The sequence below is a fragment of the Zootoca vivipara genome, chromosome 5 (genome assembly GCF_963506605.1).
Source record: "Zootoca vivipara chromosome 5, rZooViv1.1, whole genome shotgun sequence".
NCBI classification, from domain to species: Eukaryota; Metazoa; Chordata; class Lepidosauria; order Squamata; family Lacertidae; genus Zootoca; species Zootoca vivipara.
The window spans coordinates 27,160,215-27,186,196 of NC_083280.1; the positions used below are offsets into that span (position 1 = coordinate 27,160,215).

The window sequence follows — 25,982 nt, forward strand, 5'->3', positions numbered from 1 at the left end:
TATTATTATTATTATTTGACCAAAGTTTATGTACAATCAAGGTTATGCATATGGCCCAGTTGATGTGTAGCCATGAGTGTTCTGTCCACTTTTTCTGGTAGACAGGCTGTGTGCAAAGGATTTATTTATGAGCATATGGAATGGCATGTGACTGACATTTACTGTAATTTAAATCTGAAATATGGGCCAATGTATGAACTGAAATAAACCCTGGCAAGCTTTTGACATCAGTGGCTACCACCAATGAGTTTTAAACACACACACACACACACACACACACACACATCACACACATTTGCTAGGTTGTCTTTAATAATCAGCTTAGAGGGAAGCACTTGCTAATATTTGGCAGCTGACATGAACATTGCCTTTGGTTTGGAAATACTCATGAACTGAACTGCAGCATCAGCAGCATTTGATATTATCTGTCCAGAACAATAGTGGCAGCAGGAGCACCCAGTGGATTAGGGAGAGGAGAATGAAGGACACTAGGTTTCCTTTTTTGCTACCACAGAGGAGAGCAGAGGAGAGGAGAGCAGAGGAGAGGAGAAGATGGTCATGAGCCATGGCAAATGAGCATTGGCTGAGTGAGGAAGCATCTTGGCAATCTATGCAGAAATGTGGATCTGAAATCTTAGTAAATCAAGAAGACAGTGGTCCCTCCCTTTCAGCCCAAAGTGCTTTATACACCCCATTTTTCATGGCTTCAATTCTGCTTCAGAAGTGTAGCTGAAAATCTTCCAAGTGTATACGATGTTTTAAAAACCTGTCCTCCAAAAATGCAAAACCCAGAATTATTAGCATGGCATCCTAATTATTGTAACTAGCCATGGATAGAAATTGCCTTGTGCATACACGCAAAATTAAAATTGGTCTCAATCTGGATAGAAAGCCAAAAAGGGGAAAGGGACAATTCTGTGTGATTATACTATCTGTATAGCCTGCCAAATAGTATTGTCTTTTTTATTCATTTATGTAAGTAAGCTTGGGAAGAATACAAATACCAAGGTACAATGCAGCCCCCTCAGTGCAGCCTTCCGCAATCTGTTGCCCTTCAAATGTTTTTAGTCTCCCTGACCATTGGCCATGATGGCTGGGGATTTTGGGAGCTGTAGCCCCAAAATCTGGAAGGCACCAGTTTGGGGGAGGCTGCTTTACTAAGAGAATAGTATCAGTGCTGTGTGGATTATTATTATTTTAATCAGGCTGCAAATCTCCTAAACAAGACATGGCTAATCAAAGTGTTGGTGCTGACCTTTAAAGCCCTAAATGGCCTCGGTCCAGTATATCTGAAGGAGCGTCTCCACCCGCATCATTCTGCCTGTACACTGAGGTCCAGTGCAAAGGGCCTTCTGGCGGTTCCCTTATTGTGAGAAGCCAAGTTGCAGGGAACTAGACAGAGGGCCTTCTCGGTAGTGGCGCCCGCCCTGTGGAATGCCCTCCCATCAGATGTCAAAGCGAAAAACAGCTACCAGACTTTTAGAAGACATCTGAAGGCAGCCCTGTTTAGGGAGGCTTTTAATGTTTAATAGAAAGAGTATGTGTTTTATTTTTCTGTTGGAAGCTGCCCAGAGTGGCTGGGAAACCCAGCCAGATGGGCGGAGTATAAATAAATTATTATTATTATTATTATTATTATTATTATTATTATTATTAGGCCGATACTAGCATAGTTGTTACCTTCAGTATGTCTTTAAAACCCCTTTTTTTCTCTTAACAGCAGCAGGTAGGCTATATTAAGAATGTCCAAAGAAGAGGGAGATAACTTATTTACCACATGTTAAGTAACTGCATCCTTAATGCTTGTTGCCTGCTGACTCATTCTTGATTAATACTTACACTGCCAGACATGATTTAATGACATTTTGCAGAGAAGAGGTCTTTCCCCCTACCCTGCCCCCACCTATTTTAGTTCCTCTTGCTAATCTTTCAATTAAACCACATTTCACTCCCTAGGAATTTGGAACTCTGAGATGTGGTCTGAGGCATACCAGTTGTCAGCCTAGATCAGGCATCCCCAAACTGCGGCCCTCCAGATGTTTAGGCCTACAACTCCCATGATCCCTAGCTAACAGGACCAGTGGTCAGGGATGATGTGAATTGTAGTCCAAAATATCCGGAGTTTGGGGAAGCCTGGCCTAGATTCCAATGTAGTTAAAGGAATTAGGTGAAAGAGGGCATCTTTAAGATCTTGTGATGGTTTGGTCCCTGCGCCCCATACAATAGAGCAGTATTGCTTGTTTAACAGAGCCATTCTGCACTTACTATTTATAGTGGTATAGTTGCTGCTTTTTCAGGGTTTTTTTTTTTTTAGCATGCTTCCACAATGTCATCATTATTCAGGTAGTATTTGGGCATCATGTATTCAAAACTCCGCTTTTTCTTCCAACACCAAAAATTTGACTTCCTGTGAGTGATCTGGAATGGATTCGTGTGTCATTTGTAGAAATGTCATCCCGGATTCTGTGCATAAGGGGTGAAGTTTGGGGAGCATGATTGAAGAATTGTCTGCTTTGCACCACTGAAGGAGCGTCTCCACCCCCATTGTTCTGCCAGGACACTGAGGTCCAGTACTAAGGGCCTTCTGGCGGTTCCCTCGTTGCGAGAAGCCAAGTTGCAGAGAACTAGGCAGAGGGCCTTCTAGGTAGTGGCGCCCGCCCTGTGGAACGCCCTCCCATCAGATGTCAAAGAGAAAAACAGCTACCAGATTTTTAGAAGACATCTGAAGGCAGCCCTGTTTAGGGAGGCTTTTAATCTTTAATCAATTATTTTATTCTTCTGTTGGAAGCCGCCCAGAGTGGCTGGGGAAACCCAGCCAGATGGGTGGGGTGTAAATAAATTATTATTATTATTATTATTATTATTATTATTATTATTATTATTATTATTCCCTCTGCCCCCAGGGCATTCGGCACATTTGTGAGCCCAGTTCAGAGGAGAGATATGGCAGAGAGGGTCAATGATACTGAGATACATCATTAGCTGTCACAAAAATTCATTACCATCACCAGGTTTGCTATAGCTCAGACAGACACGTAGTTCCTTTTTTAACCTGCAAAATTGGAATTCCTGAACACTACGTAGGCGTTAAATTATTATACCTGCAGCAGTGTCCTGTTTATCTCTCTTCCCTCCCCCTCCCCCACTTTATCATTCCAGGTGGAGCCAATCCATCCCAGGGAGGTCCAGGGCTGACTCAGTCCTCTCTGGCCAAATCATGGATTCACCTGAATTTGCCTGATTGAGTTCTGAGTTCAGGATCTGGGATTCAGTCAGAGCCAGTGCACATCTCTTCTTTATATCCACCCCTTTATTTGAAGAACAATCCCACATAGTGACAATGTGGGTGCATCAGTGGCAAAACTAAGGCTGTATCCAGGCACATCAAAGAAGCATTTCAGTTAAATGCATTGTAACTTTGTATGAGAAATCGGGTTGGCAAAAACAGAACTCCACAGCGCCATCTGATGTCACAGTGTTATTATGCATATACAATGCATATAAAGTACTTTTTCTTTGATGAGTCCTAAGTTCAACAGGTTCAGTCTTGTGAGTTTCTCTCCTACAATTGTACCTGGTTACACACATTCACACATAATGCATCCACATGGCAAAGTGGCCTTATTCACAGTTCTAGTAGCACCTTTGGCTGAAGTTTAGCATACCCACCTTGGGGACATGAAGCCAGTGACGTAGCAGAGCAAGGGCTTGGAATCAAAACAAAATGGAATGCTGTGAGGAGCAGACAGGAGACAAGAAAGATAAAAGAAAAGGAAATGTGGATAGTTTTAAGAGCAAGTGGAAACCAAGAGATGGGACTGTTCTGTGGTGGGCCAGGGGAATAAGAAGGAGAGGGTAACCAGCTGTGAAGAATGGGAAGAGAAAAACTCTTCTTGAAAAGGGATGTCCCATTCCAAAAGTGGACCTTCCTCAGAGGCCCCTAATCACAGAACTGTGAACACTTGGTTATTGTGACTGCACTTCTAGACTATTGCTTTGATAGTAGAATATATCATGGACTTAACAAGCAGGATGTAATTAAACTTTACAGTATCCTTAATTTGCTTGGCTGATGTCCTTATTTAAAAGCTGGTTAGAGAGTTCTTTACAATAGTTTGTCTTAACTACCAAACTGACTTGTCATTTGGGAAAGATTACCAGGATTCATGAGGAAGAAGGTAAACGTCCCCAACCCATGTTTTTGTTTTGTTTTTTTCACTACATGAGGTGGGCATCCCTGCAGAGGTGTGGACACATGTCAAAGGAGGTGGCAGCTATTCCCTGACACCTATTGTGCAGTTTTCCTACTAGTGTTTTATTCTGGAATAAAGTTCACTCACTTTTTACAGGGCTTGCATACTCTGTCATATTCAAATCATGCCCTCCCTATGTTTTCACTGTGCTTTGTGATCATTCCCTAATCACCACCACCCAATACAGTATGTACTTTTGTAACCCAAGAAAATCTTTAATGAAAACATTAAAAACAAAAAGAGTCCAATGGCTGTGCCCATGTAGTCTGGAAACTGTGCAACTGAAACTCCTTATGGGAGGAGTGCTTCATGAGGCCGGGGCAATAGGTTGGAGATGCCCCTCTTTTCTCCATTGCTTGCCCTGTAATTCCTATTCTATGGCCACTTCACTCTCTCCCTTCTCTGACTTATATGGGAGCAGCAGAGTTTAGGGACATAAGAAGCCGCCCATACTATAATCCAGATACCATTATTTAGTTTTGCTAATTGCACTGAAATGCTTGGAGCCAACTGGCATTACCGAGTGGATAAAATTATTTCTATCATTAGGCAAAGCCTGGGGAGGGGGAGGGAGTATGAATTATACATTTTGTTCTAATTGTGAAATCATTTTTATTGGTAATAAATTAGTTTTAAGCCTACCATTTATTTATTTTTTAAAACCCATGGGAATTGTCCAACATAAATTATCTAACCGTGACCTAGTAAGGCCAGTGCAAGTCATTATTTCACAGCATTTTCTTTGGACCATAAGCACCTCCAGTCCATTTGCGCTCGTGCCGTTTTCACTGTGTAGTTCAGTTAATCCAATAAAAATGTTCAAGTCATGTCAAACATGCTTTTTAATGGTTAAATTCATACCAGATTTTACAGTGGGTTATTCCCTAATCTCATTTCTATTACTCTGAAAGTCACAAACTGATCTTAATTATCTCTTAATGGTAGCATAATCTCATTTTGAGACAATTTAAGGTCCGTAGTGAAGGCCATATCTTGTCGCAAAACAGCAAAGAACACCATTTTAAGTGCATTTAGATTGAAAATAGTTTTACTGCCAAGTTCTCAGGTTTTAAAGATAGGATATTAAATATTTAAGGCTGCAATCATATGCACACTTACTTGAAAGCAAGCTCTACTGAATAGGACTGCATCCAAATGAGAATTGCAGTGTCAGGCTCCAAAGTGTAAATGTGAAGTAACACTGGTCGACACAAATAATAGTTCATATCAAACTGTTCTGGGATTCAGCCACTTCAGGGAAATGGGAAACATCACTTCAGCCTGTATTTGTGAGGCGGCTGGGTAGCCTGTCTGAACAGTCCACAAAAAGGACCCTACACGTAGAAGGCTAACATTTCATGGAGAAGGGTACATTAGAATTTTCTGTCACACACTTATAGGCACAGTACACATATTATATTGTATACAATTGCTCACACACAGACTGAGAACAGAATCACATTACTGAACTCTTCCTAACCCTGTTATGTACTGTAGGTCTAACTATATGTGATGCTAATTACATTGCATGAAACCACATCTTTGTTTTTTCTTTATTTTATTAAAGCTGCTGGACAATTTTTATCAGATGACAGCATGTGGGGAGGGGAGATTTGCCGCTTTTTTCTAAGTGTAATTGCAGTGCAGGGGGTGATTTTTGTAGTGCAGGAAGGAAGAGTTAAACTTCCAGAATGGGGGCTACACATTCCACAGAGCAACATATATGTTCTAAGGATTTATAAGAAACACATTTGCTTCACATTAATTACCTAATTCACACTTTCCAAAACAATGTGTGAAGTAAAAGACAACTGTCCTTCAAAATTAGCACTTCTCTGAATTTTGCTATGTAGTTCTCCAACTCAAATGAAAGTTGACAAAACTGCATTATATTAGGGGAAAGTACTTGCAAAACTGTCTTATTCAGAGAAATGTGCATGAAAATGAAAATGTGCATGAAAATGAATTTTTGTGAGGTTTTTCTTAAAAAAAATTATAAACTGATATGAAAATTGGATGAACTAAATTTAAAATCATAAAAATGAGGAATTGAAAACGAGAGATTTCTCCATCTCTAAATTGTGATCTTAAAAAGCAGAGACATCACCTTGCCGACAAAGGTCCGTATAGTTAAAGCTATGGTTTTCCCAGTAGTGATGTATGGAAGTGAGAGCTGGACCATAAAGAAGGCTGATCGCCGAAGAATTGATGCTTTTGAATTATGGTGCTGGAGGAGACTCTTGAGAGTCCCATGGACTGCAAGAAGATCAAACCTATCCATTCTGAAGGAAATCAGCCCTGAGTGCTCCCTGGAAGGACAGATTGTGAAGCTGAGGCTCCAATACTTTGGCCACCTCATGAGAAGAGAAGAATCCTTGGAAAAGACCCTTCATGTTGGGAAAGACTGAGGGCACTAGGAGAAGGGGACGACAGAGGACAAGATGGTTGGACAGTGTTCTCGAAGCTACGAACATGAGTTTGACCAAACTGCGGGAGGCAGTGGAAGACAGGAGTGCCTGGCGTGCTCTGGTCCATGGGGTCACGAAGAGTCGGACACGACTAAACGACTAAACAACAACAACAAATTGTGACCTAAACCATTGGTGTTGACAAACCATCAGGGTGGATAAAAATCAAAGATTTTTTTAAAAAAATAAAAAAAATCGGATTTTTTTGATTTAAATTGGATTTTTTTTTTAATAAAATGCTTTTTGAGGAAAACATATTACCATCCAAAGGTTATTCCATCATGAAATGAAGATTAGTTTTTTTAATTATGTAGTATAAGGTTGTATATGTTTAATTTTTGGGGTAAATAAATTCCATTAATCCATTCACCTCTTCCAGAGGTTTTTGTAAGATTATTGGGCAGTTTCTCTGCCTACAAGATATTATCACAGGTGCTTGGTTTACTTTTGCAGTTCTCAAAACTGAATTTGACTCAACAGAGATCACATGCCTCTTCTTCACAGCAAAAATGTTATAACATGAACAGAGTTGAGAAAAATACCTTAATCCTATTGTTCTACAAACCTATGAATACAGAAGCAACCCCTTCAGTGCTAAGTTTCAAGAAGTTCAGTGAATAGAATAGAAACAATATTTTTCTGATTGTTTGGACAGTATTTAAGTTTTTTATGTGTAGGCTGGGCTGACAGTCTAAGTTTCTTAAAATATATATATTTTGTTTTTGTTTAGCCAAATTAGTTAACAAACATGGATGTTTGTTTAAGCAAATAACATTTGCTGAAATGTTATTGTTTCAGTTGAATAAATCTATTTAAATTGTTATTATTAAGGTAATGATTATTTTTCTCCTTCCTAAGTACAACAGTAAAGTTGTCCAAATATGAATGATTAACCTATTAAACTGGGGATAAAAAAACTAATATGAAAAGTTGTTATTCTAAAAATCTTCATCTACTTGCATAATAAAGTTATACCAGCAAGAATTAGTCTTTATGATTTAAATCAACTATGATTTAAATCAAGCCTTACTGACTAGTGATTTAAATCGTGATTTAAATCGTGATTTAAATCAGTTTGATTTAAATCAAATCCACCCTGCAAACCATTTTTACAACCATGGTTACCTGGGAATAAACTGGACATCTTTATTCAGGTAGATAGCCGTGTTGGTCTGACACCGTCGAAATAAATAAAAATAATAATAAATTGACCAGCAGCACCTTAGAGACCAAGTTTGTTCTGGGTATAAGCTTTTGTGTGCATGCACACTTCTTCGACCCTCCCACTATATATAAGGATCTGGTGACTTCTGTTTCAGTGTACAGTGGTACCTCGACTTACGAATGACTCGACTTGCGAATGTTTCAAGTTATGAACAGAGTTCTGTCCGCCATTTTGGATGCAGTTTAGATAGGGTTTTTTTGACTTATGAATTTTTAGATAGGATTTTTTTGACTTGCGGATTTTTTTTAAAAAAATCCCCATTGGCTTCAATTTGTGATTTTTTGACTTACGAAGGTCCGTTCGGAACGGATTAAATTGGTAAGTCGAGTTACCACTGTATCTGAAGAAGTGTGTATGCACATGAAAGCTTATACCCAGAACAAACTTAGTTGGTCTCTAAGGTCCTACTGGACAATTTAAAGAAAAAAAGAAGAAAAAAGCACATCTTTATGTTGAAACTAGCTCTCAATCACTTTCTCTTGCAGCTTCGCTTACTATTTGTTTTTCTTTATTTTTCTACCATGGAAGCATTTGCAAATATATTATTAATTATCTGAGTCATAGCCACAGGTCAAACTATAATCACAATTTCTGATTAATTTCACAAGGTTATTCGTTGGTCCCTGAGAATTTGTTTTTAAAGTTCATTCAGCCAATCTATGTATCAGTCATGGTGAGATTTTTTTTTTTTTTTGGATGTTCTGTCAATAACTGTCACAGTGGCCGGAGCGGGCTACTTCAGAGTAACGACTCTACACAGCTCTGCATTTTATCTTTTATTGGTGTTGCGTATTTACAGTGCTGAAGGCAATGCTATTTACAAGGACACATCTTCTCAGCTTGAATCAGAACCTCCGAATGGCGTTTGGCGCGTTTTTCTCCAACATAACAACTTTGGTAAACCCATCCTCTTCCCTCTCCGCTTTCTGCGCAATTCCGGAGTTGGGGGGATGGGTCTGCCCCCCTTCCTGTCCCACCTGGGACCCTGGCTCCGCTACCTTGTCTGAGCCTCGGACACGACTTCCTGCTTCCCCACTGGAATCGGAACTCTCCCTGCTTTCCCCTGCGCTCGGGGATGGGCTTGAACTCAGGAGGGGAGGGACTTCGCGATATCCCCTGTCCCTCACAATAACTAAGGTAGCTTTGATTTAAAATTCAAATAGTTTGCAGCAAGATGAAAGATTCACCGGCACTAGGCTTTGGAATCCCTACTTTGGATACTATTTCATGCCTCATTTGTCATAGTAATTATGCGATTCAGTCATTATTCAGAGATCAATGAATATTCTTTATGGTGAAGATTCAGGTTTTAGGTATACAGTGGAACCTCGGTTTATGAACACCTCGGTTTATGAATTTTCGGTTTATGAACGCCGCGGACCCATCTGGAACGGATTAATTCACTTTCCATTACTTTTAATGGGAAAGTTCGCTTCAGTTTATGAACGCTTCAGTTTATGAACAGACTTCCGGAACCAATTACACCCATGTTTCAGTTTATGAACGCTTCAGTTTAAGTACTCCGCGGACCCGTCTGGAACGGATTAATCCACTTTCCATTACTTTCAATGGGAAAGTTCGCTTCAGTTTATGAACGGTTACTTCACGGACCGTCTGGAACGGATTAATCCACTTTCCATTACTTTCAATGGGAAAGTTCGCTTCAGTTTATGAACGCTTCAGTTTATGAACAGACTTCCGGAACCAATTGTGTTCATAAACCGAGGTACCACTGTACACACTAATAATGACTGATTGAAACTGAGCTCTGGAGCACCATGTTCTACAATGAAATAAATATGTATTTGTGATACATATCTTTAATCCAGGAGTGCCTGGCGTGCTATGGTCCATGGGGTCACGAAGAGTCGGACACGACTAAACGACTAAACAACAACAACAAATCTTTAATCCAACACACACGTACACGTTTATGTTAGAAATGTAATGAAATATTACAATTATGTTTAGATCTCAAATGCAAATTTTGCACTCTCTTTTCAGAGAAACCTTATCCCTCTTCTTCATCACAGAATTCACAAACATGGCACTAGCTCCAGCCCCTGCGTGCCATCATGTATGTTCATGATACTTCTGAGCCAATCGGTAAATGGCTGATTCCAAAGAGAGCTGGTTCACAGTGCAAAAGGTTTTCAACACAGGAATGGGAAGAGCCATCACTGATTAGGTGGTGGATTCCTGCAGCCACCTTTACACGTTCTTCAGTGAACACCTGAAGAGGGCTGATGGGCGGTGTGGGGAGTGCCAGAGTACAGAAACCAGGGTGCCCTGCATTTAGAAGAATTGCTTGTGGATATTAAGGATCATGGGAAGCTTACCCAACTGAACTTTTCATTCCTCTAGTCCAGTGGTCTACTAGTCACATTGTTGTTTAGTCATTAGGTCATTTCCGACTCTTTGTGGCCCCATGGACCAGAGCACACCAGGCACTCCTGTTTTCCATTGCCTCCCGCAGTTTGGTCAAACTCATGTTTGTAGCTTCAAGAACACTGTCCAGCCATCTCGTCCTCTGTCGTCCCCTTCTCCTTGTGCCCTCCATCTTTCCCAACATCAGGCTCTTTTCCAGGGAGTCTTCTCTTCTCATGAGGTGGCCAAAGTATTGGAGCCTCAGCTTCAGGATCTGCCCTTCCAGTGAGCACTCAGGGCTGATTTCCTTCAGAATGGATAGGTTTGATCTTCTTGCAGTCTATGGGACTCTCAAGAGTCTCCTCCAGCACCATAATTCAAAAGCATCAATTCTTCGGCGATCAGCCTTATTTATGGTCCAGCTCTAACTTCCATAAATAACTACTGGGAAAACCATAGCTTTAACTATATGGACCTTTGTCGACAAGGTGATGTCTCTGCCTTTTAAGATGCTGTCTAGGTTTGTCATTGCTTTTCTCTGAAGAAGCAGGCGTCTTTTAATATCGTGACTTCTGTCACCATCTGCAGTGATCATGGAGCCCAAGAAAGTAAAATATCTCACTGCCTCCATCATAAAGGTAAAGGTAAAGGGACCCCTGACCATTCGGTCCAGTCGTGACCGACTCTGGGGTTGCGGCGCTCATCTCGTGTTATTGGACGAGGGAGCCGGCGTACAGCTTCCAGGTCATGTGGCCAGCATGACAAAGCCGCTTCTGGTGAACCAGAACAGCACACGGAAACACTGTTTGCCTCCCCACTTGGAGCGGTACCTATTTATCTACTTGCACTTTGACATGCTTCCGAACTGCTAGGTTGGCAGGAGCTGGGACCGAGTGACAGAAGCTCACCCCGTCGCAGGGATTCGAACTTCCAACCTTCTGATCGGCAAGCCCTAGGCTCTGTGATTTAACCCACAGCGCCACCTGCACCTCCATCATAGTGGCCTTCTAAGAGCATCAGGCAGAGATGTCTTGCCCATCATCTGATTATTATATCCTGGAGATTCCAGGGACTGATCCATTGGGCTTCATGAAAAGCATAAAGATAGCAAGATGTTAACAGAAACATTACACCAATGGCTGGAGCTACAGACATTGTTCTGGGATACAAGTAAGAGTTTTCCAGTTCAAATGAAAAAGTATTCACTGTATAATGTAAGGCAGCAGGGGGGCTCTTGAACTGGGGCACCCAGTACCCAGTGTTCAGAAACTCGACTGCTGTGCCACTGGCTCTTTGAGCCCTTGATCCAACAGACAGATCAGGTTGCAGTGCTGTCCTGAATAGTGTTAGCTGACTCTGCAGCTGATGCTGATCAGCTGGCCTTGAAGTACAATGGAAAAGGTGCCAAGCTGTACAAAACATTTCCTTCTGGGCTGGCAGCTAAGCAACTTGTTGAGGTAACAACACTAAACTGCTCTCACCTGACCCCTGCCTTGCCCCTATTGTGCTGCAGTTCACCTAGCCCAGGGGTCTGCAACCTGCGGCTCCGGAGCCGCATGTGGCTCTTTTACACCTTTGCTGTGGCTCCGGAGCGGATACGAGGGGAGGAGGCGTCCTGAGCCATGCGGCGGCGCCCGCCATGCCCGCCAGACACTCGCGCAGTGCCCACCGCCGCTGGAGCACACAGCGGCGGGGGGGCGCTGTGCGCCTGCGCCCCGCACGGCGCCCACCGGAGTCCACAACTCCGCTGTGCGCGTGCGCTGTGCAAAAAGGACGCAAGGTGACGTTAGCAGCCCGGGGAGCGTGGTCGGCCCCCTCCCTGCATCAGCCCCTCCCCGCCGCATTTATGCAGCCAATAGGCTCACGGGGGGCGGGGGCGGAGTTATTTATTTTTTAAAATGGGTGCGCTTCTTCTCGCCCAGCAGCAGAAAAGGCTTGCGGGCTCGGAGCGCGTGTTTGCTGCTGCTGCTCCTGCCTGCGGCCTGCCTGTGGCCTCCTGCCGGCCTGGTCAGGAGATTGAGGTAGTTGATTCAATATGAGGAAATTTTATAAGTTCACTTGATGGGAGCAACACACATGAAACCATACAGGTGTCCTAATAAGGGAGTCAGAGTTTTGCCCATTCCCAGTAATCAAGGCAGCCCAAACTCAAAGTTATTTTTATAATGACGAGGATGACATTGGGCCCTCATTATTAATTATTATTTACATCAGGCACTGATTATGATTTATGGTACACTGGGGCCCTGATTAATTTTCTATGGCATTTTGGGGCATTGATTATTGGGCATAGCAAATTTTGCTATGGGGCCCTCTGATTTCTAATTACGTCCCTGTTTTGCGGCTCCCAGTTTATTTTTTTTCTTCGGAAACGGGTCCAAGTGGCTCTTTTTGTCTTAAAGGTTGCAGACCCCTGACCTAGCCAATCTTGCCCATCATTATGTTTCCTTCTTTTGGCCCTCAGATCCCATGTGCCTGATTCAATACATGTCTGACAGCCTGGTCTTGACCACATCCCCTGCCTCTGCCTAACATGTCCCTCAATCCATGTCAAACCCAAAATCTGTGGCCAGCTAGACTAAGATCTGGCATGCACTTCAGCCTTTCGTTTGCATGATTTAGAAAGCTTGCAGCTGCAGATATTACAGGTACTCATCAAATTTGCAAAGGCATTTGCTCCAAATTATTACTTCAAGCATTCCAAGGCTGAGCAGTTATAACAGATTCTGGGGTAATTAAACCAAGGCTGGATGGGCCATGAATCTGATACAATAAAGCTTTTGTGCCTTAATATACAGAATGAATTGAACAAACCATCCCTATAGTCCCTCATTTTCACTGCATTGCATTTGCTCTGTAATGTGGCTACAAACAAACAAACAAATAGAAGCCCAGTTGACTCTTCATTATGTTTGATTACATGTTTTCAGTCTATAGCAGCCATCAAGAAGCCTTAGGCTACAATATAATCATGGACAGGAGAATTCAATACTGGATTAGAAAACAGATTGGGTGAGTGAGATGTACATTAACATTTCAGTCATTTCCATAGCAATATGTGACACAGAAAGAACTGTGTGCTTAAAACTTTACTTTGATACAATCTGCACTCATTAATGTGTTCCAAAAGATTATGGCAAGAAGACACTATTTAACAAAGGAGAATACCTCGCCTTGACATACAATCGATACATAGATTTAGGTGTCTGGATAGGGAACATGCAATGTGGTTTGTTGTACGTAGAACAGAGCTTCATTTAGACAGAGCCTTCTAATTAATTTTTGTGTGTGGCTTCAAAAGCACAGCAGCTTCCATTAGGTACAATTACGGCCTCTAGCTGCAAGGATTCAGCTCCTAACTTCGGTTTCTCTTAGATGTACGCACAAACTTCTCATAGACTTCTGCCTGCTTTCAAACATAGGGAAGTAGAAACGTTTCCATTTTCTCTCTGTGTGGATTTGCTTCCCAAAAAGCACTTTCAGCCCCTCTGCACCTTGTACTGATTGCTGTCAGCATACTTTAGCTATGAAGATAAAGTACTGATAGCCAAAAACTTCTCCACAGTTGAAGGCCGGTGCCAGGTCTGAGGAGGCCCTGAGCAAAAGAATCGGGGTAAGGGGGGAACAGGCGGCACAACCCTGGTGCCCTCTCAAAGTAAGGTTGCTAAGGGGTAGATCAGTGAGCAGCTTGCAGTGAGGATGCGCGATCACAGTGGACAGCTGTGAAAATGAGTGGCGGCATAGTGCCAGCTGAGAAGAGAAGCGCCATGTTAAGCAGCTGTATTAGCATTAGATCCTGGCTAGGACTGGGGGGGGGGGGTATCTCACCTTTAAAGGTGAATCTACCAAAATTGCACTTCACAAAACAATGAAAGAACTGAAACACACAGCCATCCTTTGAAATTCACACTTCTCTGAATTTTGCAGTGCAGTTTTCCAGTCAAGTAATGCATTTCCTGGGATATGCATACAAAAGCATATACCGTAGTTATAAAAAATAACATAAAATCACATTATATGGAGGATGAATGCTTTTCTAATAATAATAATAAAAAAATTAAAAATGATAACAATAATTTATTATATATATCCCGCCCATCTGGCTGGGTTTCCCCAGCCACTTTGGGCAGCTTCCAACAGAAAAATGAAATAAAATAATCTATTAAACATTAAAAGCCTCCCTAAACAGGGCTGCCTTCAGATGTCTTCTAAAAATCTGGTAGCTGTTTTTCTCTTTGACATCTGATGGGAGGGCGTTCCACAGGGAGGGCGCCACCACCGAGAAGGCCCTCTGCCTGGTTCCCTGCAACTTGGCTTCTCGCAATGAGGGAACCGCCAGAAGGCCCTCGGCGCTGGACCTCAGTGTCCGGGCAGAATGATGGGGGTGGAGATGGGGGTGCAATGTGCATATTAGGCAAAACTGCATGCAAATATGTGCATTGTAGGAGACATTTGTATTAAAATGCTGGTGAATTTTCATAAGGACTTAAAAAAAAAACCTAGGCTGATGTGGAAATGTGGAGAACTAAACTTAGGAATGGAAACATTAGAAAGGGGGAAATGGCAGAATTTGCCCATCCCTAGTCCTGACATATGGTACGTCATTGGGGCTGAGAGGCATTGAGGTAATATAGATGGTGGCAGCTCTAGTTGTGTTATCCTACATGTGTTTCCTCAGAGCCAAAACCTTTAAAAAATAATTAATGGATGCTTACATCACTTGCAATGGACCTCAGCTGTGATGTGTGCTGACACCCAGACAGGACTTAAGTTTTATGCATATTTGACTGCGTAGCCAGGCAGAATGAGACATGTAGATACTGGGGCAATTGACATCAACTTTCCAGTTTGGTATCCTTGCTGCAAAAAGAGTAACACTTGTCAGGTTCTCAATATGTGCAAAATGTTTAACTGCCATGCCAATCAAATAACCTAATTGTAGGGTTTTTCTGTTACAGTTAAATACACAGTCCAATGACTTGTCCTCTCTCACACACAGAAAGTTAGCAAGATTGATGCTCCATGTTTCCAAACCTGACTTTTTGATTGATTGTTCTCACAAGTATTAATATCCATCTTGTTTTCAGCTACAGGCCTGAACATTTTAATATAGCCTGTACTTGTAGCATTTATTTAATAAATAAGTAGCAATGAAACAATGAAAGCTGCAAAAGCCATCCTTTTAGAATTGTCAGAACTAGTCAGCACAACATCTCCTATCACGCTAGTTTGTGCGAAGGTTCTACAATATCCGACTGGCTGATTTTGATAATCTCTTCTTCAGATTACTTCTGTAAAATGAATGGCTAAATATATTGCCATCTGTCACGTAGTGAATAAATTGCTAATATTCTATGTAAATGTAGGGTTTGGGGGTGGGGGCCGTTCCTCAAATGTCTAGAAAATCTTGATATAATATTTCAGGCCTAAAACAGAACTAGATTTACAGACTGCAGCAATTTACGCTCTGCACTGCTATAACAACACACATTAAAAAGACATTGGGCAATGTACATCCTAGCAGTTTAAACAAGAAAACACTTCAAAAGTTGTGAAAAGAAAACAGGGTTCCGTAATGGTTCTGAATAGTCTTTTTATTTTATTGTCCAATCCTGCAGGTTGATAATGTATGGCTTTGTACAGGCCATGGTCCAACTTAGCCAGCTGAAGAAAGGAGACTTTCACTTCACTGACTGTTTATTATTTGGTTCTTTAATGTCTGCTACGGATCCAGGTAAATATACATTATTTTGTATATATTTTTTGCCTGCTTAAAAAATAAATTAATGTTTTAAACTCATATACATTAATCCAGAGAATTTAGAGTGGCAGAATGTACAATAGTTTCTCCCATTTTATCCTCACAGATTAGGCATGGGGGAAAGCACTTTTCAGATAAACTTCTCACTCCCTTTCCCCATATGAACTGGCCCAAACCCTGCAGTCATCATCAGAGGTGCCCCACCTGAGGGAGGTGCTAAGGGTGGCCACATGAGAATGGGCCTTTGTAGTGGTGGTCATCCATCTGTTGAATGCTCTCCCCAGGGCAACATGCCTGGCACCATCATTATCAATTTTGAAGTGTCAGGTTAAGACCTGAGGGGGGGTATTTGGTAATTTGGTATTTAAGATGTGTGTGGCACTGTGGTCTATACCACTGAGCCTCTTGGGCTTGCCAATCAGAAGGTCAGCGGTTCGAATCCCTGTGATGGGGTGAGCTCCTGTTGCTCGGTCCCAGCTCCTGTCAACCTAGCAGTTCGAAAGCAAGTCAAAGTGAAAGTAGATAAATAGGAAAGGTAAACAGCATTTCCGTGTGCTGCTCTGGTTCACCAGAAGCAGCTTAGTCATGTTAGCCACATGACCTGGAAAAACTGTCTGCAGACAAACGCCGGTTCCCTCGGCCTGTAAAGCGAGATGCGTGCCGTAACCCCAGAGTTGTCTGCGACTGGACTTAACTGTCAGGAGTCCTTTACCCATTTTTTATTTGGTAATTAAGCTATCCCTTATGGTGGTATTCAACTTTTAGTGATGTGTATAGAACCTGTCCTTATCAATAGGTTAGCGGATAAGAATGTTATGTATTTTTGTACCCATTGTTTTAAATCTTTTGGATTTAATGTTATATCAGTCTATGAATTGGGTTGTGCTGCCTGGTCCCACCCCGACACCTCACACCCTGAGTAGACCAATGCTGAGGCTAGAGTGTGTGACACTAAGGGTGGGGTTAGTCAGCAGAGCCCCATTCATAGATTGATAAAACACATGAACATTTCACCTAAAGAAAGATAGAATGGCTGAACCAGTGGGTCTCATATTTGCTCCAGGATTTGAACGGAAGTTTCCCTCTTCCAAATTCAAAACCATTCACCACGCCCTACAGCCATGAACATTGCTCTGCTTGTAGTTTCTCAGGTTAGCATACAAAGCCCCCAAGAAATAGTATATTTCCCAACATAAATATTCCCAAAGATGTCCCGTCAAAGCTGGAGATGCCCAACTTATTCCATATTTTGCTTTGGGCAAGATGTGGCTGCAGCTCTACTCTGACATTCACTCAGGGATCTGAATGATGTGGTTCTGTAATATTATTGCACATCATTTTCTGTTCCTAAGGCTGCAGCCTGCTCTATAGTCCTACGAAGAGATTATGAGCGCCGTATCAGGAAGAGAGTTTTAAAACGACACTCAAATCCCACTGGATTCAATGACACGTTTGACATTTCCTTTTTGTACATGGAAGGCACGGCTGATAGAGACAAACACATCTGTATATTTAGTCTCTCTTTTTGTAGGGTTCCCCCCTCCCCTAAATCCTATTTTGTTTTTTGCATTAATGCACTTAAAAATAAAAAAAACTTTTCAAAATATTTCATATGCACTTTTAATTTTAAATACATATCTTCTTCTCAAAATGCATATTTTTCAGACAAGTACAAAATTGATTGTACAGCTAAAACGGCAGTGTGGTTCCTTTCCATGCCACGTGTTAATGCCAGAGGTCTAAGATATATCATGGGGGAACAGGGCTGTTGTGTTGTCATCTATTATATAAAATTTGCTGGGAACTTTCAGCTTTCAACCACAGAAACCTTATATTCAGGACTACAATTCCCTCTAAAACAAAGGCAAAATAACCCAGTCAAGGAACAAGGAATAACATGAATGATTCAGTAATGGCAAGACTCAAGTGCAGTGAAAGATTTCATAATGTAATCTAATCTAATCTAATAATGCAAATATGTGTAACAAGCAGTTAACAAAAATACAAAACAATATATCATGGGAGGCATACAACTAATGGTTTTTATATTGTTTCATTACACAGGTTTGTTGTTGTAAGGTGCTCGAAGCAATGTTTTATGTCTTATTGCTGTAAACCACTTCAACATACTTTTTTATAGCAAGCAGTATATAACAATTTTTATAAATAAATGTGATATACATTGTTTGGGAGTAGAACACAGCTCCTTGATAATCTCTTGCTAACTATGATGAAAAAACAACCATCCTTTTAACTATGATTTTCCATACCGCTCTAGCCAATTATGAAAAGTCTCAGGGGTGATGTGATTAAAAAATCAGCACTCATTGAAAAATTGGTCCTTGGTCACGCTGCAAAACAAATTACATCACCACTTTGCCATATGTCTGCATCAAATCATATTAACAGGCCCTGATCTTTCCAGTCTGGCTTTATACATATCAAGTCTGAAACAAGTCCCATTGATATCTGTAGGATTCTTCTCAAGTTATGGGCGCTTAGAATTTCAATTTTGGGTTGCAATTCAATACATGCTTATTGAACTCAACGAGGCTTACTTCTGAGAAGGCATGTGTAAGATTGCACTGTCAGTTTTACATTAGCAATGTTGTATTCCACTATGGTTTCTTGTTCAATTGAATAAGAAAATTCTAATTCTTCTTCAGAATGATCCAAAGTGAATACAAATTATGTTTTCGAGGAGTTTTAGTTATCTGTTCCCCATTGTCACACATGTACTTGTTTTAATGTAATGATAAGGAATAAGAAACCTTTTTGGGGGGTTCAAATCAATAGTCACATTTGTTTAAAAGTAAACAAATGGGTCTAGAAGGCCCATCTTTTCTTACGTATTACCAAGGAACTTAATAAATCATCTGGAAATGTTTGAGTGGAGCTGGATAATTAATGCTGTTATAGGTACAATTTTAAGTGCTTCACAGTGCAATCCTATACATGTCTACTCAGAAGTAAGCCCCTTTGATTCGAGACTTGCATTAAGGTAAGTTACATTTTCTGTGGTTACACTGACAAAAGTGCAATTTGGTTGAGTGCTATTTGTAACCAGTTTGGTTTCCATAGTGAAATGTGCATTCACAATACTGCCTTTGCATATTTTTGAAATGTATCTCGTTGTTGTTGTTGTTGTTGTTGTTGTTGTTGTTGTTACACCCTACCTATCTAGCTGGGTTGCCCCAGCCATTCTGGGCGGCTTCCAACATATATAGGAAAACAGTGAGCAATTTATTTATTTTAGGTTCAAGTCTCCCTGCTAGAATTTCCAAATACAAGAGATATTTTTATTTTCTATTTTTTAAAATCTTGCTATGGAGTAGCTCCTTTGTTTATACACTTAATAGAGAAACTCCACCACGTAACAAATGGCACCAATATGTGTCTCGAACGTAGCCATAAGAAAAGCATTTCAACCTCATCCTTCCAAGTGTGGATCAGATTTTGTGAAAATCTCAGTGTTGAGCTTATTTGCACAGCTTTTTTTTCCTAATCCCTGCTCTGTTCAGAACTTCCTCTGGTTCTGCTAAAAATTTGAACAAAAATATGAACTATTATCTCATGCATGCATGCATAGATGCACTCTAGGTTTCCAAAAGTAATCAGCATATACAAAAAAGCACATAACTGTATAGATAGAGATATATAGAGACATATATAAAATTATTTCTATATAATTATATAGTATATATATTATGCATAAAATACATATGTATTAGTACAAAATTATGCTGCAGCATGGGGCTTCTCTGTTTTGTAAGTATAATATACATCTTTTTTATGCATATAATTACTTGGGCATAAAAAAATTACTTGGGCATTAAAAAAACAAAACCCAGTAGTGCGCGAGCGGCTCAGACATAAGTCAGTACTAGATACAAGAGGCAGTTTGATGCAATCGCAGATTGATAGATCACATCAGAACCGCCAAATGCCATATATTTAAAATGATTTTCTCCTCCTCCCTGTACTCACAAAAAAAAACTTTAAGAGTTTAGGCAAATAATCAGCTTCACCTGATTCTGATGGAAAGGCGAGACGGGGACAGAGCTGAGTGTCTTCAGTGTACTGAAGACTTATTGGCCCAAATCCCCTGATGGTGTTTCCCAACAGCTTCATATAGATGTTAAATATCACGGGGAAGAAGATGCAGGACTCCATAGCACAACTGCCGTGATCAATGGTTTCAGTCCCATTCGCATGGATCCCACAAGTTGACCAAATAGGTCGGCTAAGAGCTCCATTAAAAGAGGTCAGAGTTCACCCATTCTGTTTCCTTAATTGTTATGTAGGATCACCATGCAATGCATTCCACTTCTTTCAAACATTGAATAATCGGGCAAGCATCTCACACTAATTCATGAACTGCAGCACCCTCTGATCTGCCACAGGTTTCAGTTCCTTCTTTGAATTTCATTCCCTTCACCTTCTACATTACCAATGCACACGGGGACCTCGCTTTTTTGCAGTGTTTCATCATTGTTAATTCAATTGTGCATATTAATTGTATCAAGGCTCTTTCACTGTGGTGGGCCGCAATGACACCAAGTGGCCTTTCTTTTTGCCCCCAGGATTCTTAAAAAAAAAAAACCTTTCAAAATCCCATTTCCATAGTGCTTTGAAAATCCAATGATCTTCAGGAGCCAAATTCAAAGCACAGGACAAAACAAAGCACTTTGAGGGGAGCTTTGGGTGACATCTTCAGAAGTCCCTCTCAAAGCACCCTGGGATTTGAAAAGAGCCTTGGTGCCTGCTACCCCTATTTTCCGCCAAACCCTGCCCATAACCGTCGCAAAGCTGATGTCATCAGGTGTAGGGCAGATAGTTATGGCTTGCCTGAAATGGTCTTGCAGGCCAATGTGATGCCTAGTGGGCCTAATTCAGTTCGCAGGCTACAGCTTCCTCACCTCTAGCTTAGAGCCTGTGGCCTGCCTGATGTCGTTGAACTGCAACTTCCATCCAGTGTAGTGGTTAAGAGCCGTAGACTCTTAATCTGGGGGACCGGGTTCATGTCTCCACTCCTCCACATGCAGCTGCTGGGTGACCTTGGGCTAGTCACATTTCTTTGAAGTCTCTCAGCCCCACCCACCTCACAGGGTGTTTGTTGTGGGGGAGGAAGGGAAAGGAGAATGTTAGCCGCTTTGAGACTCCTTCGGGTAGTGATAAAACAGGATATCAAATACAAACTCCTCTTCTTCTTCTCTGACCATTGGCCGCACCAATTGAGGTTCATGGGAGTTGGACTCTAGCAGCATCAGAATGTACACAGTTTCTCCACACTGCCTTAGAGACTGTTATATGGAAAAGAGAATTGGGAAAAGCAGAAGTGCTAAGAGACTTCTACCATCTCCTGAGCAATCACCAGGAGCTCAATCTCCTCACAATGCATTAGGAATGGGAAAGGGAGAAGCACAAGTGACTTTTCTATAAATTTTCAGTACAGATTCACAAATACCACACAGCATCTTCAGTGGGCTAACTTAAACCCATTGATTGCTGTGGGTCTGCTCTGAGAACAACTTAGTTCAATACAACCCCTGATCCGCATTGTTTCAAAATGTGGGTGATGGGCTGCAAAAGGGAATCTTCCACCATGTTAAAACTTTCTGAAGCTTTGTTTCAGGGCGAAAGGCTCCATCTAGCCTTTCTCCCTACCCTTACATACTAATTTTGCTATGTGCAGGGGACTTTTCTTGAATGTGGGAAACATTCAAACTCTGTTCTCCCACCTACATCCTAAAGAGACACAACCCTGAAAAGGCCGAACCAATTCAGCTCTTAATATCAGCATTCTTGAGGTATTGACATTCTAATCGGAAATTACTTTGCATACTTGTACCTCCCTCCCCCCTCCACTTTGACATTTAAGGCTTTGGAAAACATTTGCCTCAATAAAGGTTTGCTGAAGCAGAACTGTTTCAAAGCTACGTGAACTCGCTTACCTTCATTTAGGCTGATAATCAGAATGCTCTTTTCTGTTTGGCGTTTCTATGGTTACAGCTGTATGGCTGATGTGGATTGCTCTGTCCCCACCCCAAGCCACGCAAAACAGCTGGAAAATATTTTATAAGTTGTAGGGAGGGAGAGGAAATAGCTTGGTAATTAAAATGCTTTATTGATGGGTTTGTTTTTTTTCTTGAACTGAGCCTTGAGTAGGATGGCTGATTAGCAGTGCCAGGAATCTATAATTACAACTGGAACAGTTATTTTTAGCATAAGGGTTTTTCAACATGGTTGGTTTAGTGGGGAAGCTTCTCTTCCCTTGTCCAATGAAAAGTGGGAAGGAAACGAGAGGCTCAAAGAGAATATGCCAGCTGCTTTGGTCCTGTGTATTTTTTTAAATTGCAGGTTTATCTCTCAACTCTGTTGTAATTCCCATTGATTCCACAAGAGATTTGTGCCACTGCATTTGAAGCACACTCCTTCTCCTGGGGGGTTGAAGAAAATGGGCACATACTCAGCTTTTGCACCCCCACTTTCCAGTCCCAATGCATATCCAGTTACTGCAATGTAAACCTGCACTCCCCTCAAAGAATCCTGGGAACTCTAGTTTGTTAAGGATGCTGAGAGTCGTTAAGACAATCCTATTCCTTCCGACAGAGCTACAGTTCCCATAGTTCCCAGTTCCCAGAGTTTTCTTGGGAAGGGGGTTGATAGTTCAACCACTTTGTGAGGGGACTAGGGATCTCTTAACAACTCTCAGCACCATTAACAACTGACAGGATTCTCTATTTAAAGTGGTACAATACAGTTTTAAATATAGTACAGATGGGGTCTCAAAGGAGCATCCCTCTCTTAAAAAGGACCGTCCTTCCACTCCAAAAAGCATATCACAAGAGAAAGGTGTCTGCAGAGCAAAGAATTCCAAACAACTGATGCCCCAGAAAGGGAGGGGGGCTTACAACAGCTTTGGCTTTGGGGTGAGCAATTTATGACAGCATATATTTGGCTGAGCTGGGGTTGGCGACTTAACACCCCAGCTCGGTCGAAGACCCACTGCTTCCGAAGTTGCTCATTCTAGTGACTATTAGGATTGCCCTTATACTCAATTGCACCGTAATGTACCACAGCAGCAGAGACACAAATGCAATGAGATACTGTCTATCTTTCCAATACTACAAATCATTAGTAATTTTTCCAATGGATTCCTGATGGGAAAATCTATGCTCCTCTGGTGCCTGAAACAATATAGATACAGATACCCATCTTTGGATGACTGCAAAAACTAGATAGCAGCTTAATAATGTAACAGCAGAAGCAGATTGAGAAACAGCAAAATCCTAGCCAAGTAAGTCCTATTCAGTAGGACATACTTACAGGTAAGTGGGGTTGGGTTTGCAGCCTAAGGGTGAAACCTAACCCGAGATTTGCTCAGATGAGAGACATTGGATATGGCAGATCTCTGAACATGACAAGTTCTTTTTGTTATTCCTTCTAGTGACAGTCCTGGCGATTTTCCATGAGCTTCATGTTGATACAGATCTCTACACCCTCCTCTTTGGTGAAAGTGTCCTAAATGATGCTGTGGCTATAGTTCTCACACAGTAAGTGCAAATGCTTGGATCTTTGGTAAAATGAAAATGTTGATTATTAACTTAGTTCATTTGAATTTAAAGCTTCCCTATATGGTTACAAAAAAAAAACTCTGTGAGGGATAAACTACAGATAAACTACAGAGGGATAAACTATCCTGTGAGGGATAAACTACCAGAATTCTTTGGGGGAAAGAATATGCTTAGAATATGCTTTAAAGCTATACTGTGTGTGCAGTCTATGGCCACATTAACTCCATACATTTAAAGCACTATTATGCCCCTTTAAATAGTAATGGCTTCACCCAAAGAATTGTGCGAGCTGTAAGTTGCTAACCCTCACTCCATGTTCCAGGTCTTTTCTTAAGATCCCCTAACCTTCAGGAGATGGTTTAGGGAATTCAACAGTTGTGAGAATGAACTTATACTCTGTGGATACAACCCAATAATTTTTTTTTCTATTTAGAAGAATCTGTGAATTTTTAATATTTATGTAGGAGTAATATTGGTTGCTATAGAAGTATTTGCCAGTTAGGTACTAATTGGCAAAAGGAAGAAAGAAGATTGATAATATCTTAACTTGTTTCTGTTGTATTTCTCTGTTAAAAACAACAAAGTAAGGTAGGATGTGGCAGAATCCTTTTGTCTCTTTTGCAAACAACAAAATAATTGAACACTGTGGGCATGTTAAAAGCATTTACACTACACTGATTCATAGAAACCTAGCAGTCTAATACCAATTAATACCAATCATTATAGTATATTTCCTTTTAAAAATGTTTTTGTTCTCTGGGTTTAAATATATCACTGTTATACAGTTTCTGTCCAAAAGGCACATGGCTACCAATTGATTATGAAATAAGTATGTCATTAACAATCCTGTGAATGGTATTACTTGTCGAACTGTGAGCAGATATTAGGAGATCTGACTCCATCTTACTCATTGTATTTAGATAAAAATATTGATTGACATTGTGTTGGTTTTTATGATTGATTGTGTCTGGTTTGGAATGAATTTGAAACGTTACAATGTTGATATTATTGATGAACAGTTGTTTATTTGGTAGTTTGCTCTCATTGCAATGGTGGATCTAGGGACCATCAGCCACAGTGGTTTGGACTGTAACTGCACGGTGTGCAGTTCAAAAGGAATTTGTCAATGCAATTTTGCAAATAGGTAGGATCAGGTATAGCAAATACATTGCTGGTTCATAAGTACAAATAGCATTTCACTATTTTTATGATCTGTTCCTCTCTAAACAATCTTAGCTCAATAGAGGTTCACCTTAGGAGAAAGCAGTTTACTAGCCAAAGCCCCTCTCCCTTCTCTCCTTACTGCAAAATGTGAGTTGTTTTCTGGGGCAAGAGTTATGAAGAATACCTATGATACTTTATAAAGCTTCTGGTGATTTCACTGGGACTCTAATTTCATCCCAAATAGATTTCAGACAACTGTATGAATATTTGGAAAGATGATATGAAGGTGAAGAAATAGAGGGTAACAATGAAAATATACACGCACACACACACACTTTCACAACAGTCACAGGAAGACTTGGCAGCATATTAACAATAAATAAAGGCAGTGGCTATTGGCAGGGGGGGTTCCATTCCTGCCCCCCAAAAAACATATGCATTAGCAGAGTGCGCAAAAGTCTGCTCCACCCTGTCCGCCGTGCCCCCTGTTGGTGGTCACACATCAATTGGACAAGCATAAATTGGTCACTGTCTGTTGGGGGGGGGGAGGAAGACAGCAGCATTAGGCATAGGGTAATAGTCCCTATCAACACAAGACACAGATTATACAATATATATTGAAGGAGCAGCTACCCTGGTGCACCAAGTTGTCACAATCAGTACATTTAGACAGCAAAACCCAACATGAAACCTTAAAGTTGTGCAGCATTCAACTAAGTTGTATTCAGAGTAGACGCATTAACATCAATGTACCAAAGTTAATCATTTCCATCAATTTCAATGCATCTACTCTGAGTCGGAATACCACCGGCTATAAACCTCATAATTAAGAATTTCCTAATTAAGGAATTAAGTAATGATGAAAATAATGTTTTAATTTATTCAATCTGCATAAATTTGCATATGATTAAAGCAGTAGCTGGGGGTGGGAAGAGGTCATTTTCTTTGTTTTTAGATGGTGCAGTCTGAGGTTCCAGAAATAAGGAGCCCGGTGAGTTCAAAAACCTGGAACCTCACTGCAGCAGATATAGCATCTAAGAAGAAGCGTTGCCTCTTGCTTGAGAAAGGGGACCCTGCTCCTAAGCTAGTGTCAAAAGGAATATGCTAGTCCTCTTCTTATTCTGTCTCAAACAGCCTCTGATTAAAAAAAAAACCCAAACAAACCAG

The 25,982-nt window shown here is 41.0% G+C and overlaps 1 protein-coding gene across 1 annotated transcript in view; it reads left to right on the forward strand.

The window, feature by feature from the left end:
* SLC9A9 (solute carrier family 9 member A9) overlaps positions 1-25,982 on the forward strand; it is a 256,166-nt gene that overhangs the window by 49,293 nt on the left and 180,891 nt on the right. The window contains exons 5-6 of the mRNA XM_035132511.2: positions 15,932-16,047; positions 23,525-23,630. Coding sequence (XP_034988402.2) covers positions 15,932-16,047; positions 23,525-23,630 — 222 coding nt within the window. The remainder of the gene's footprint in view (positions 1-15,931; positions 16,048-23,524; positions 23,631-25,982) is intronic.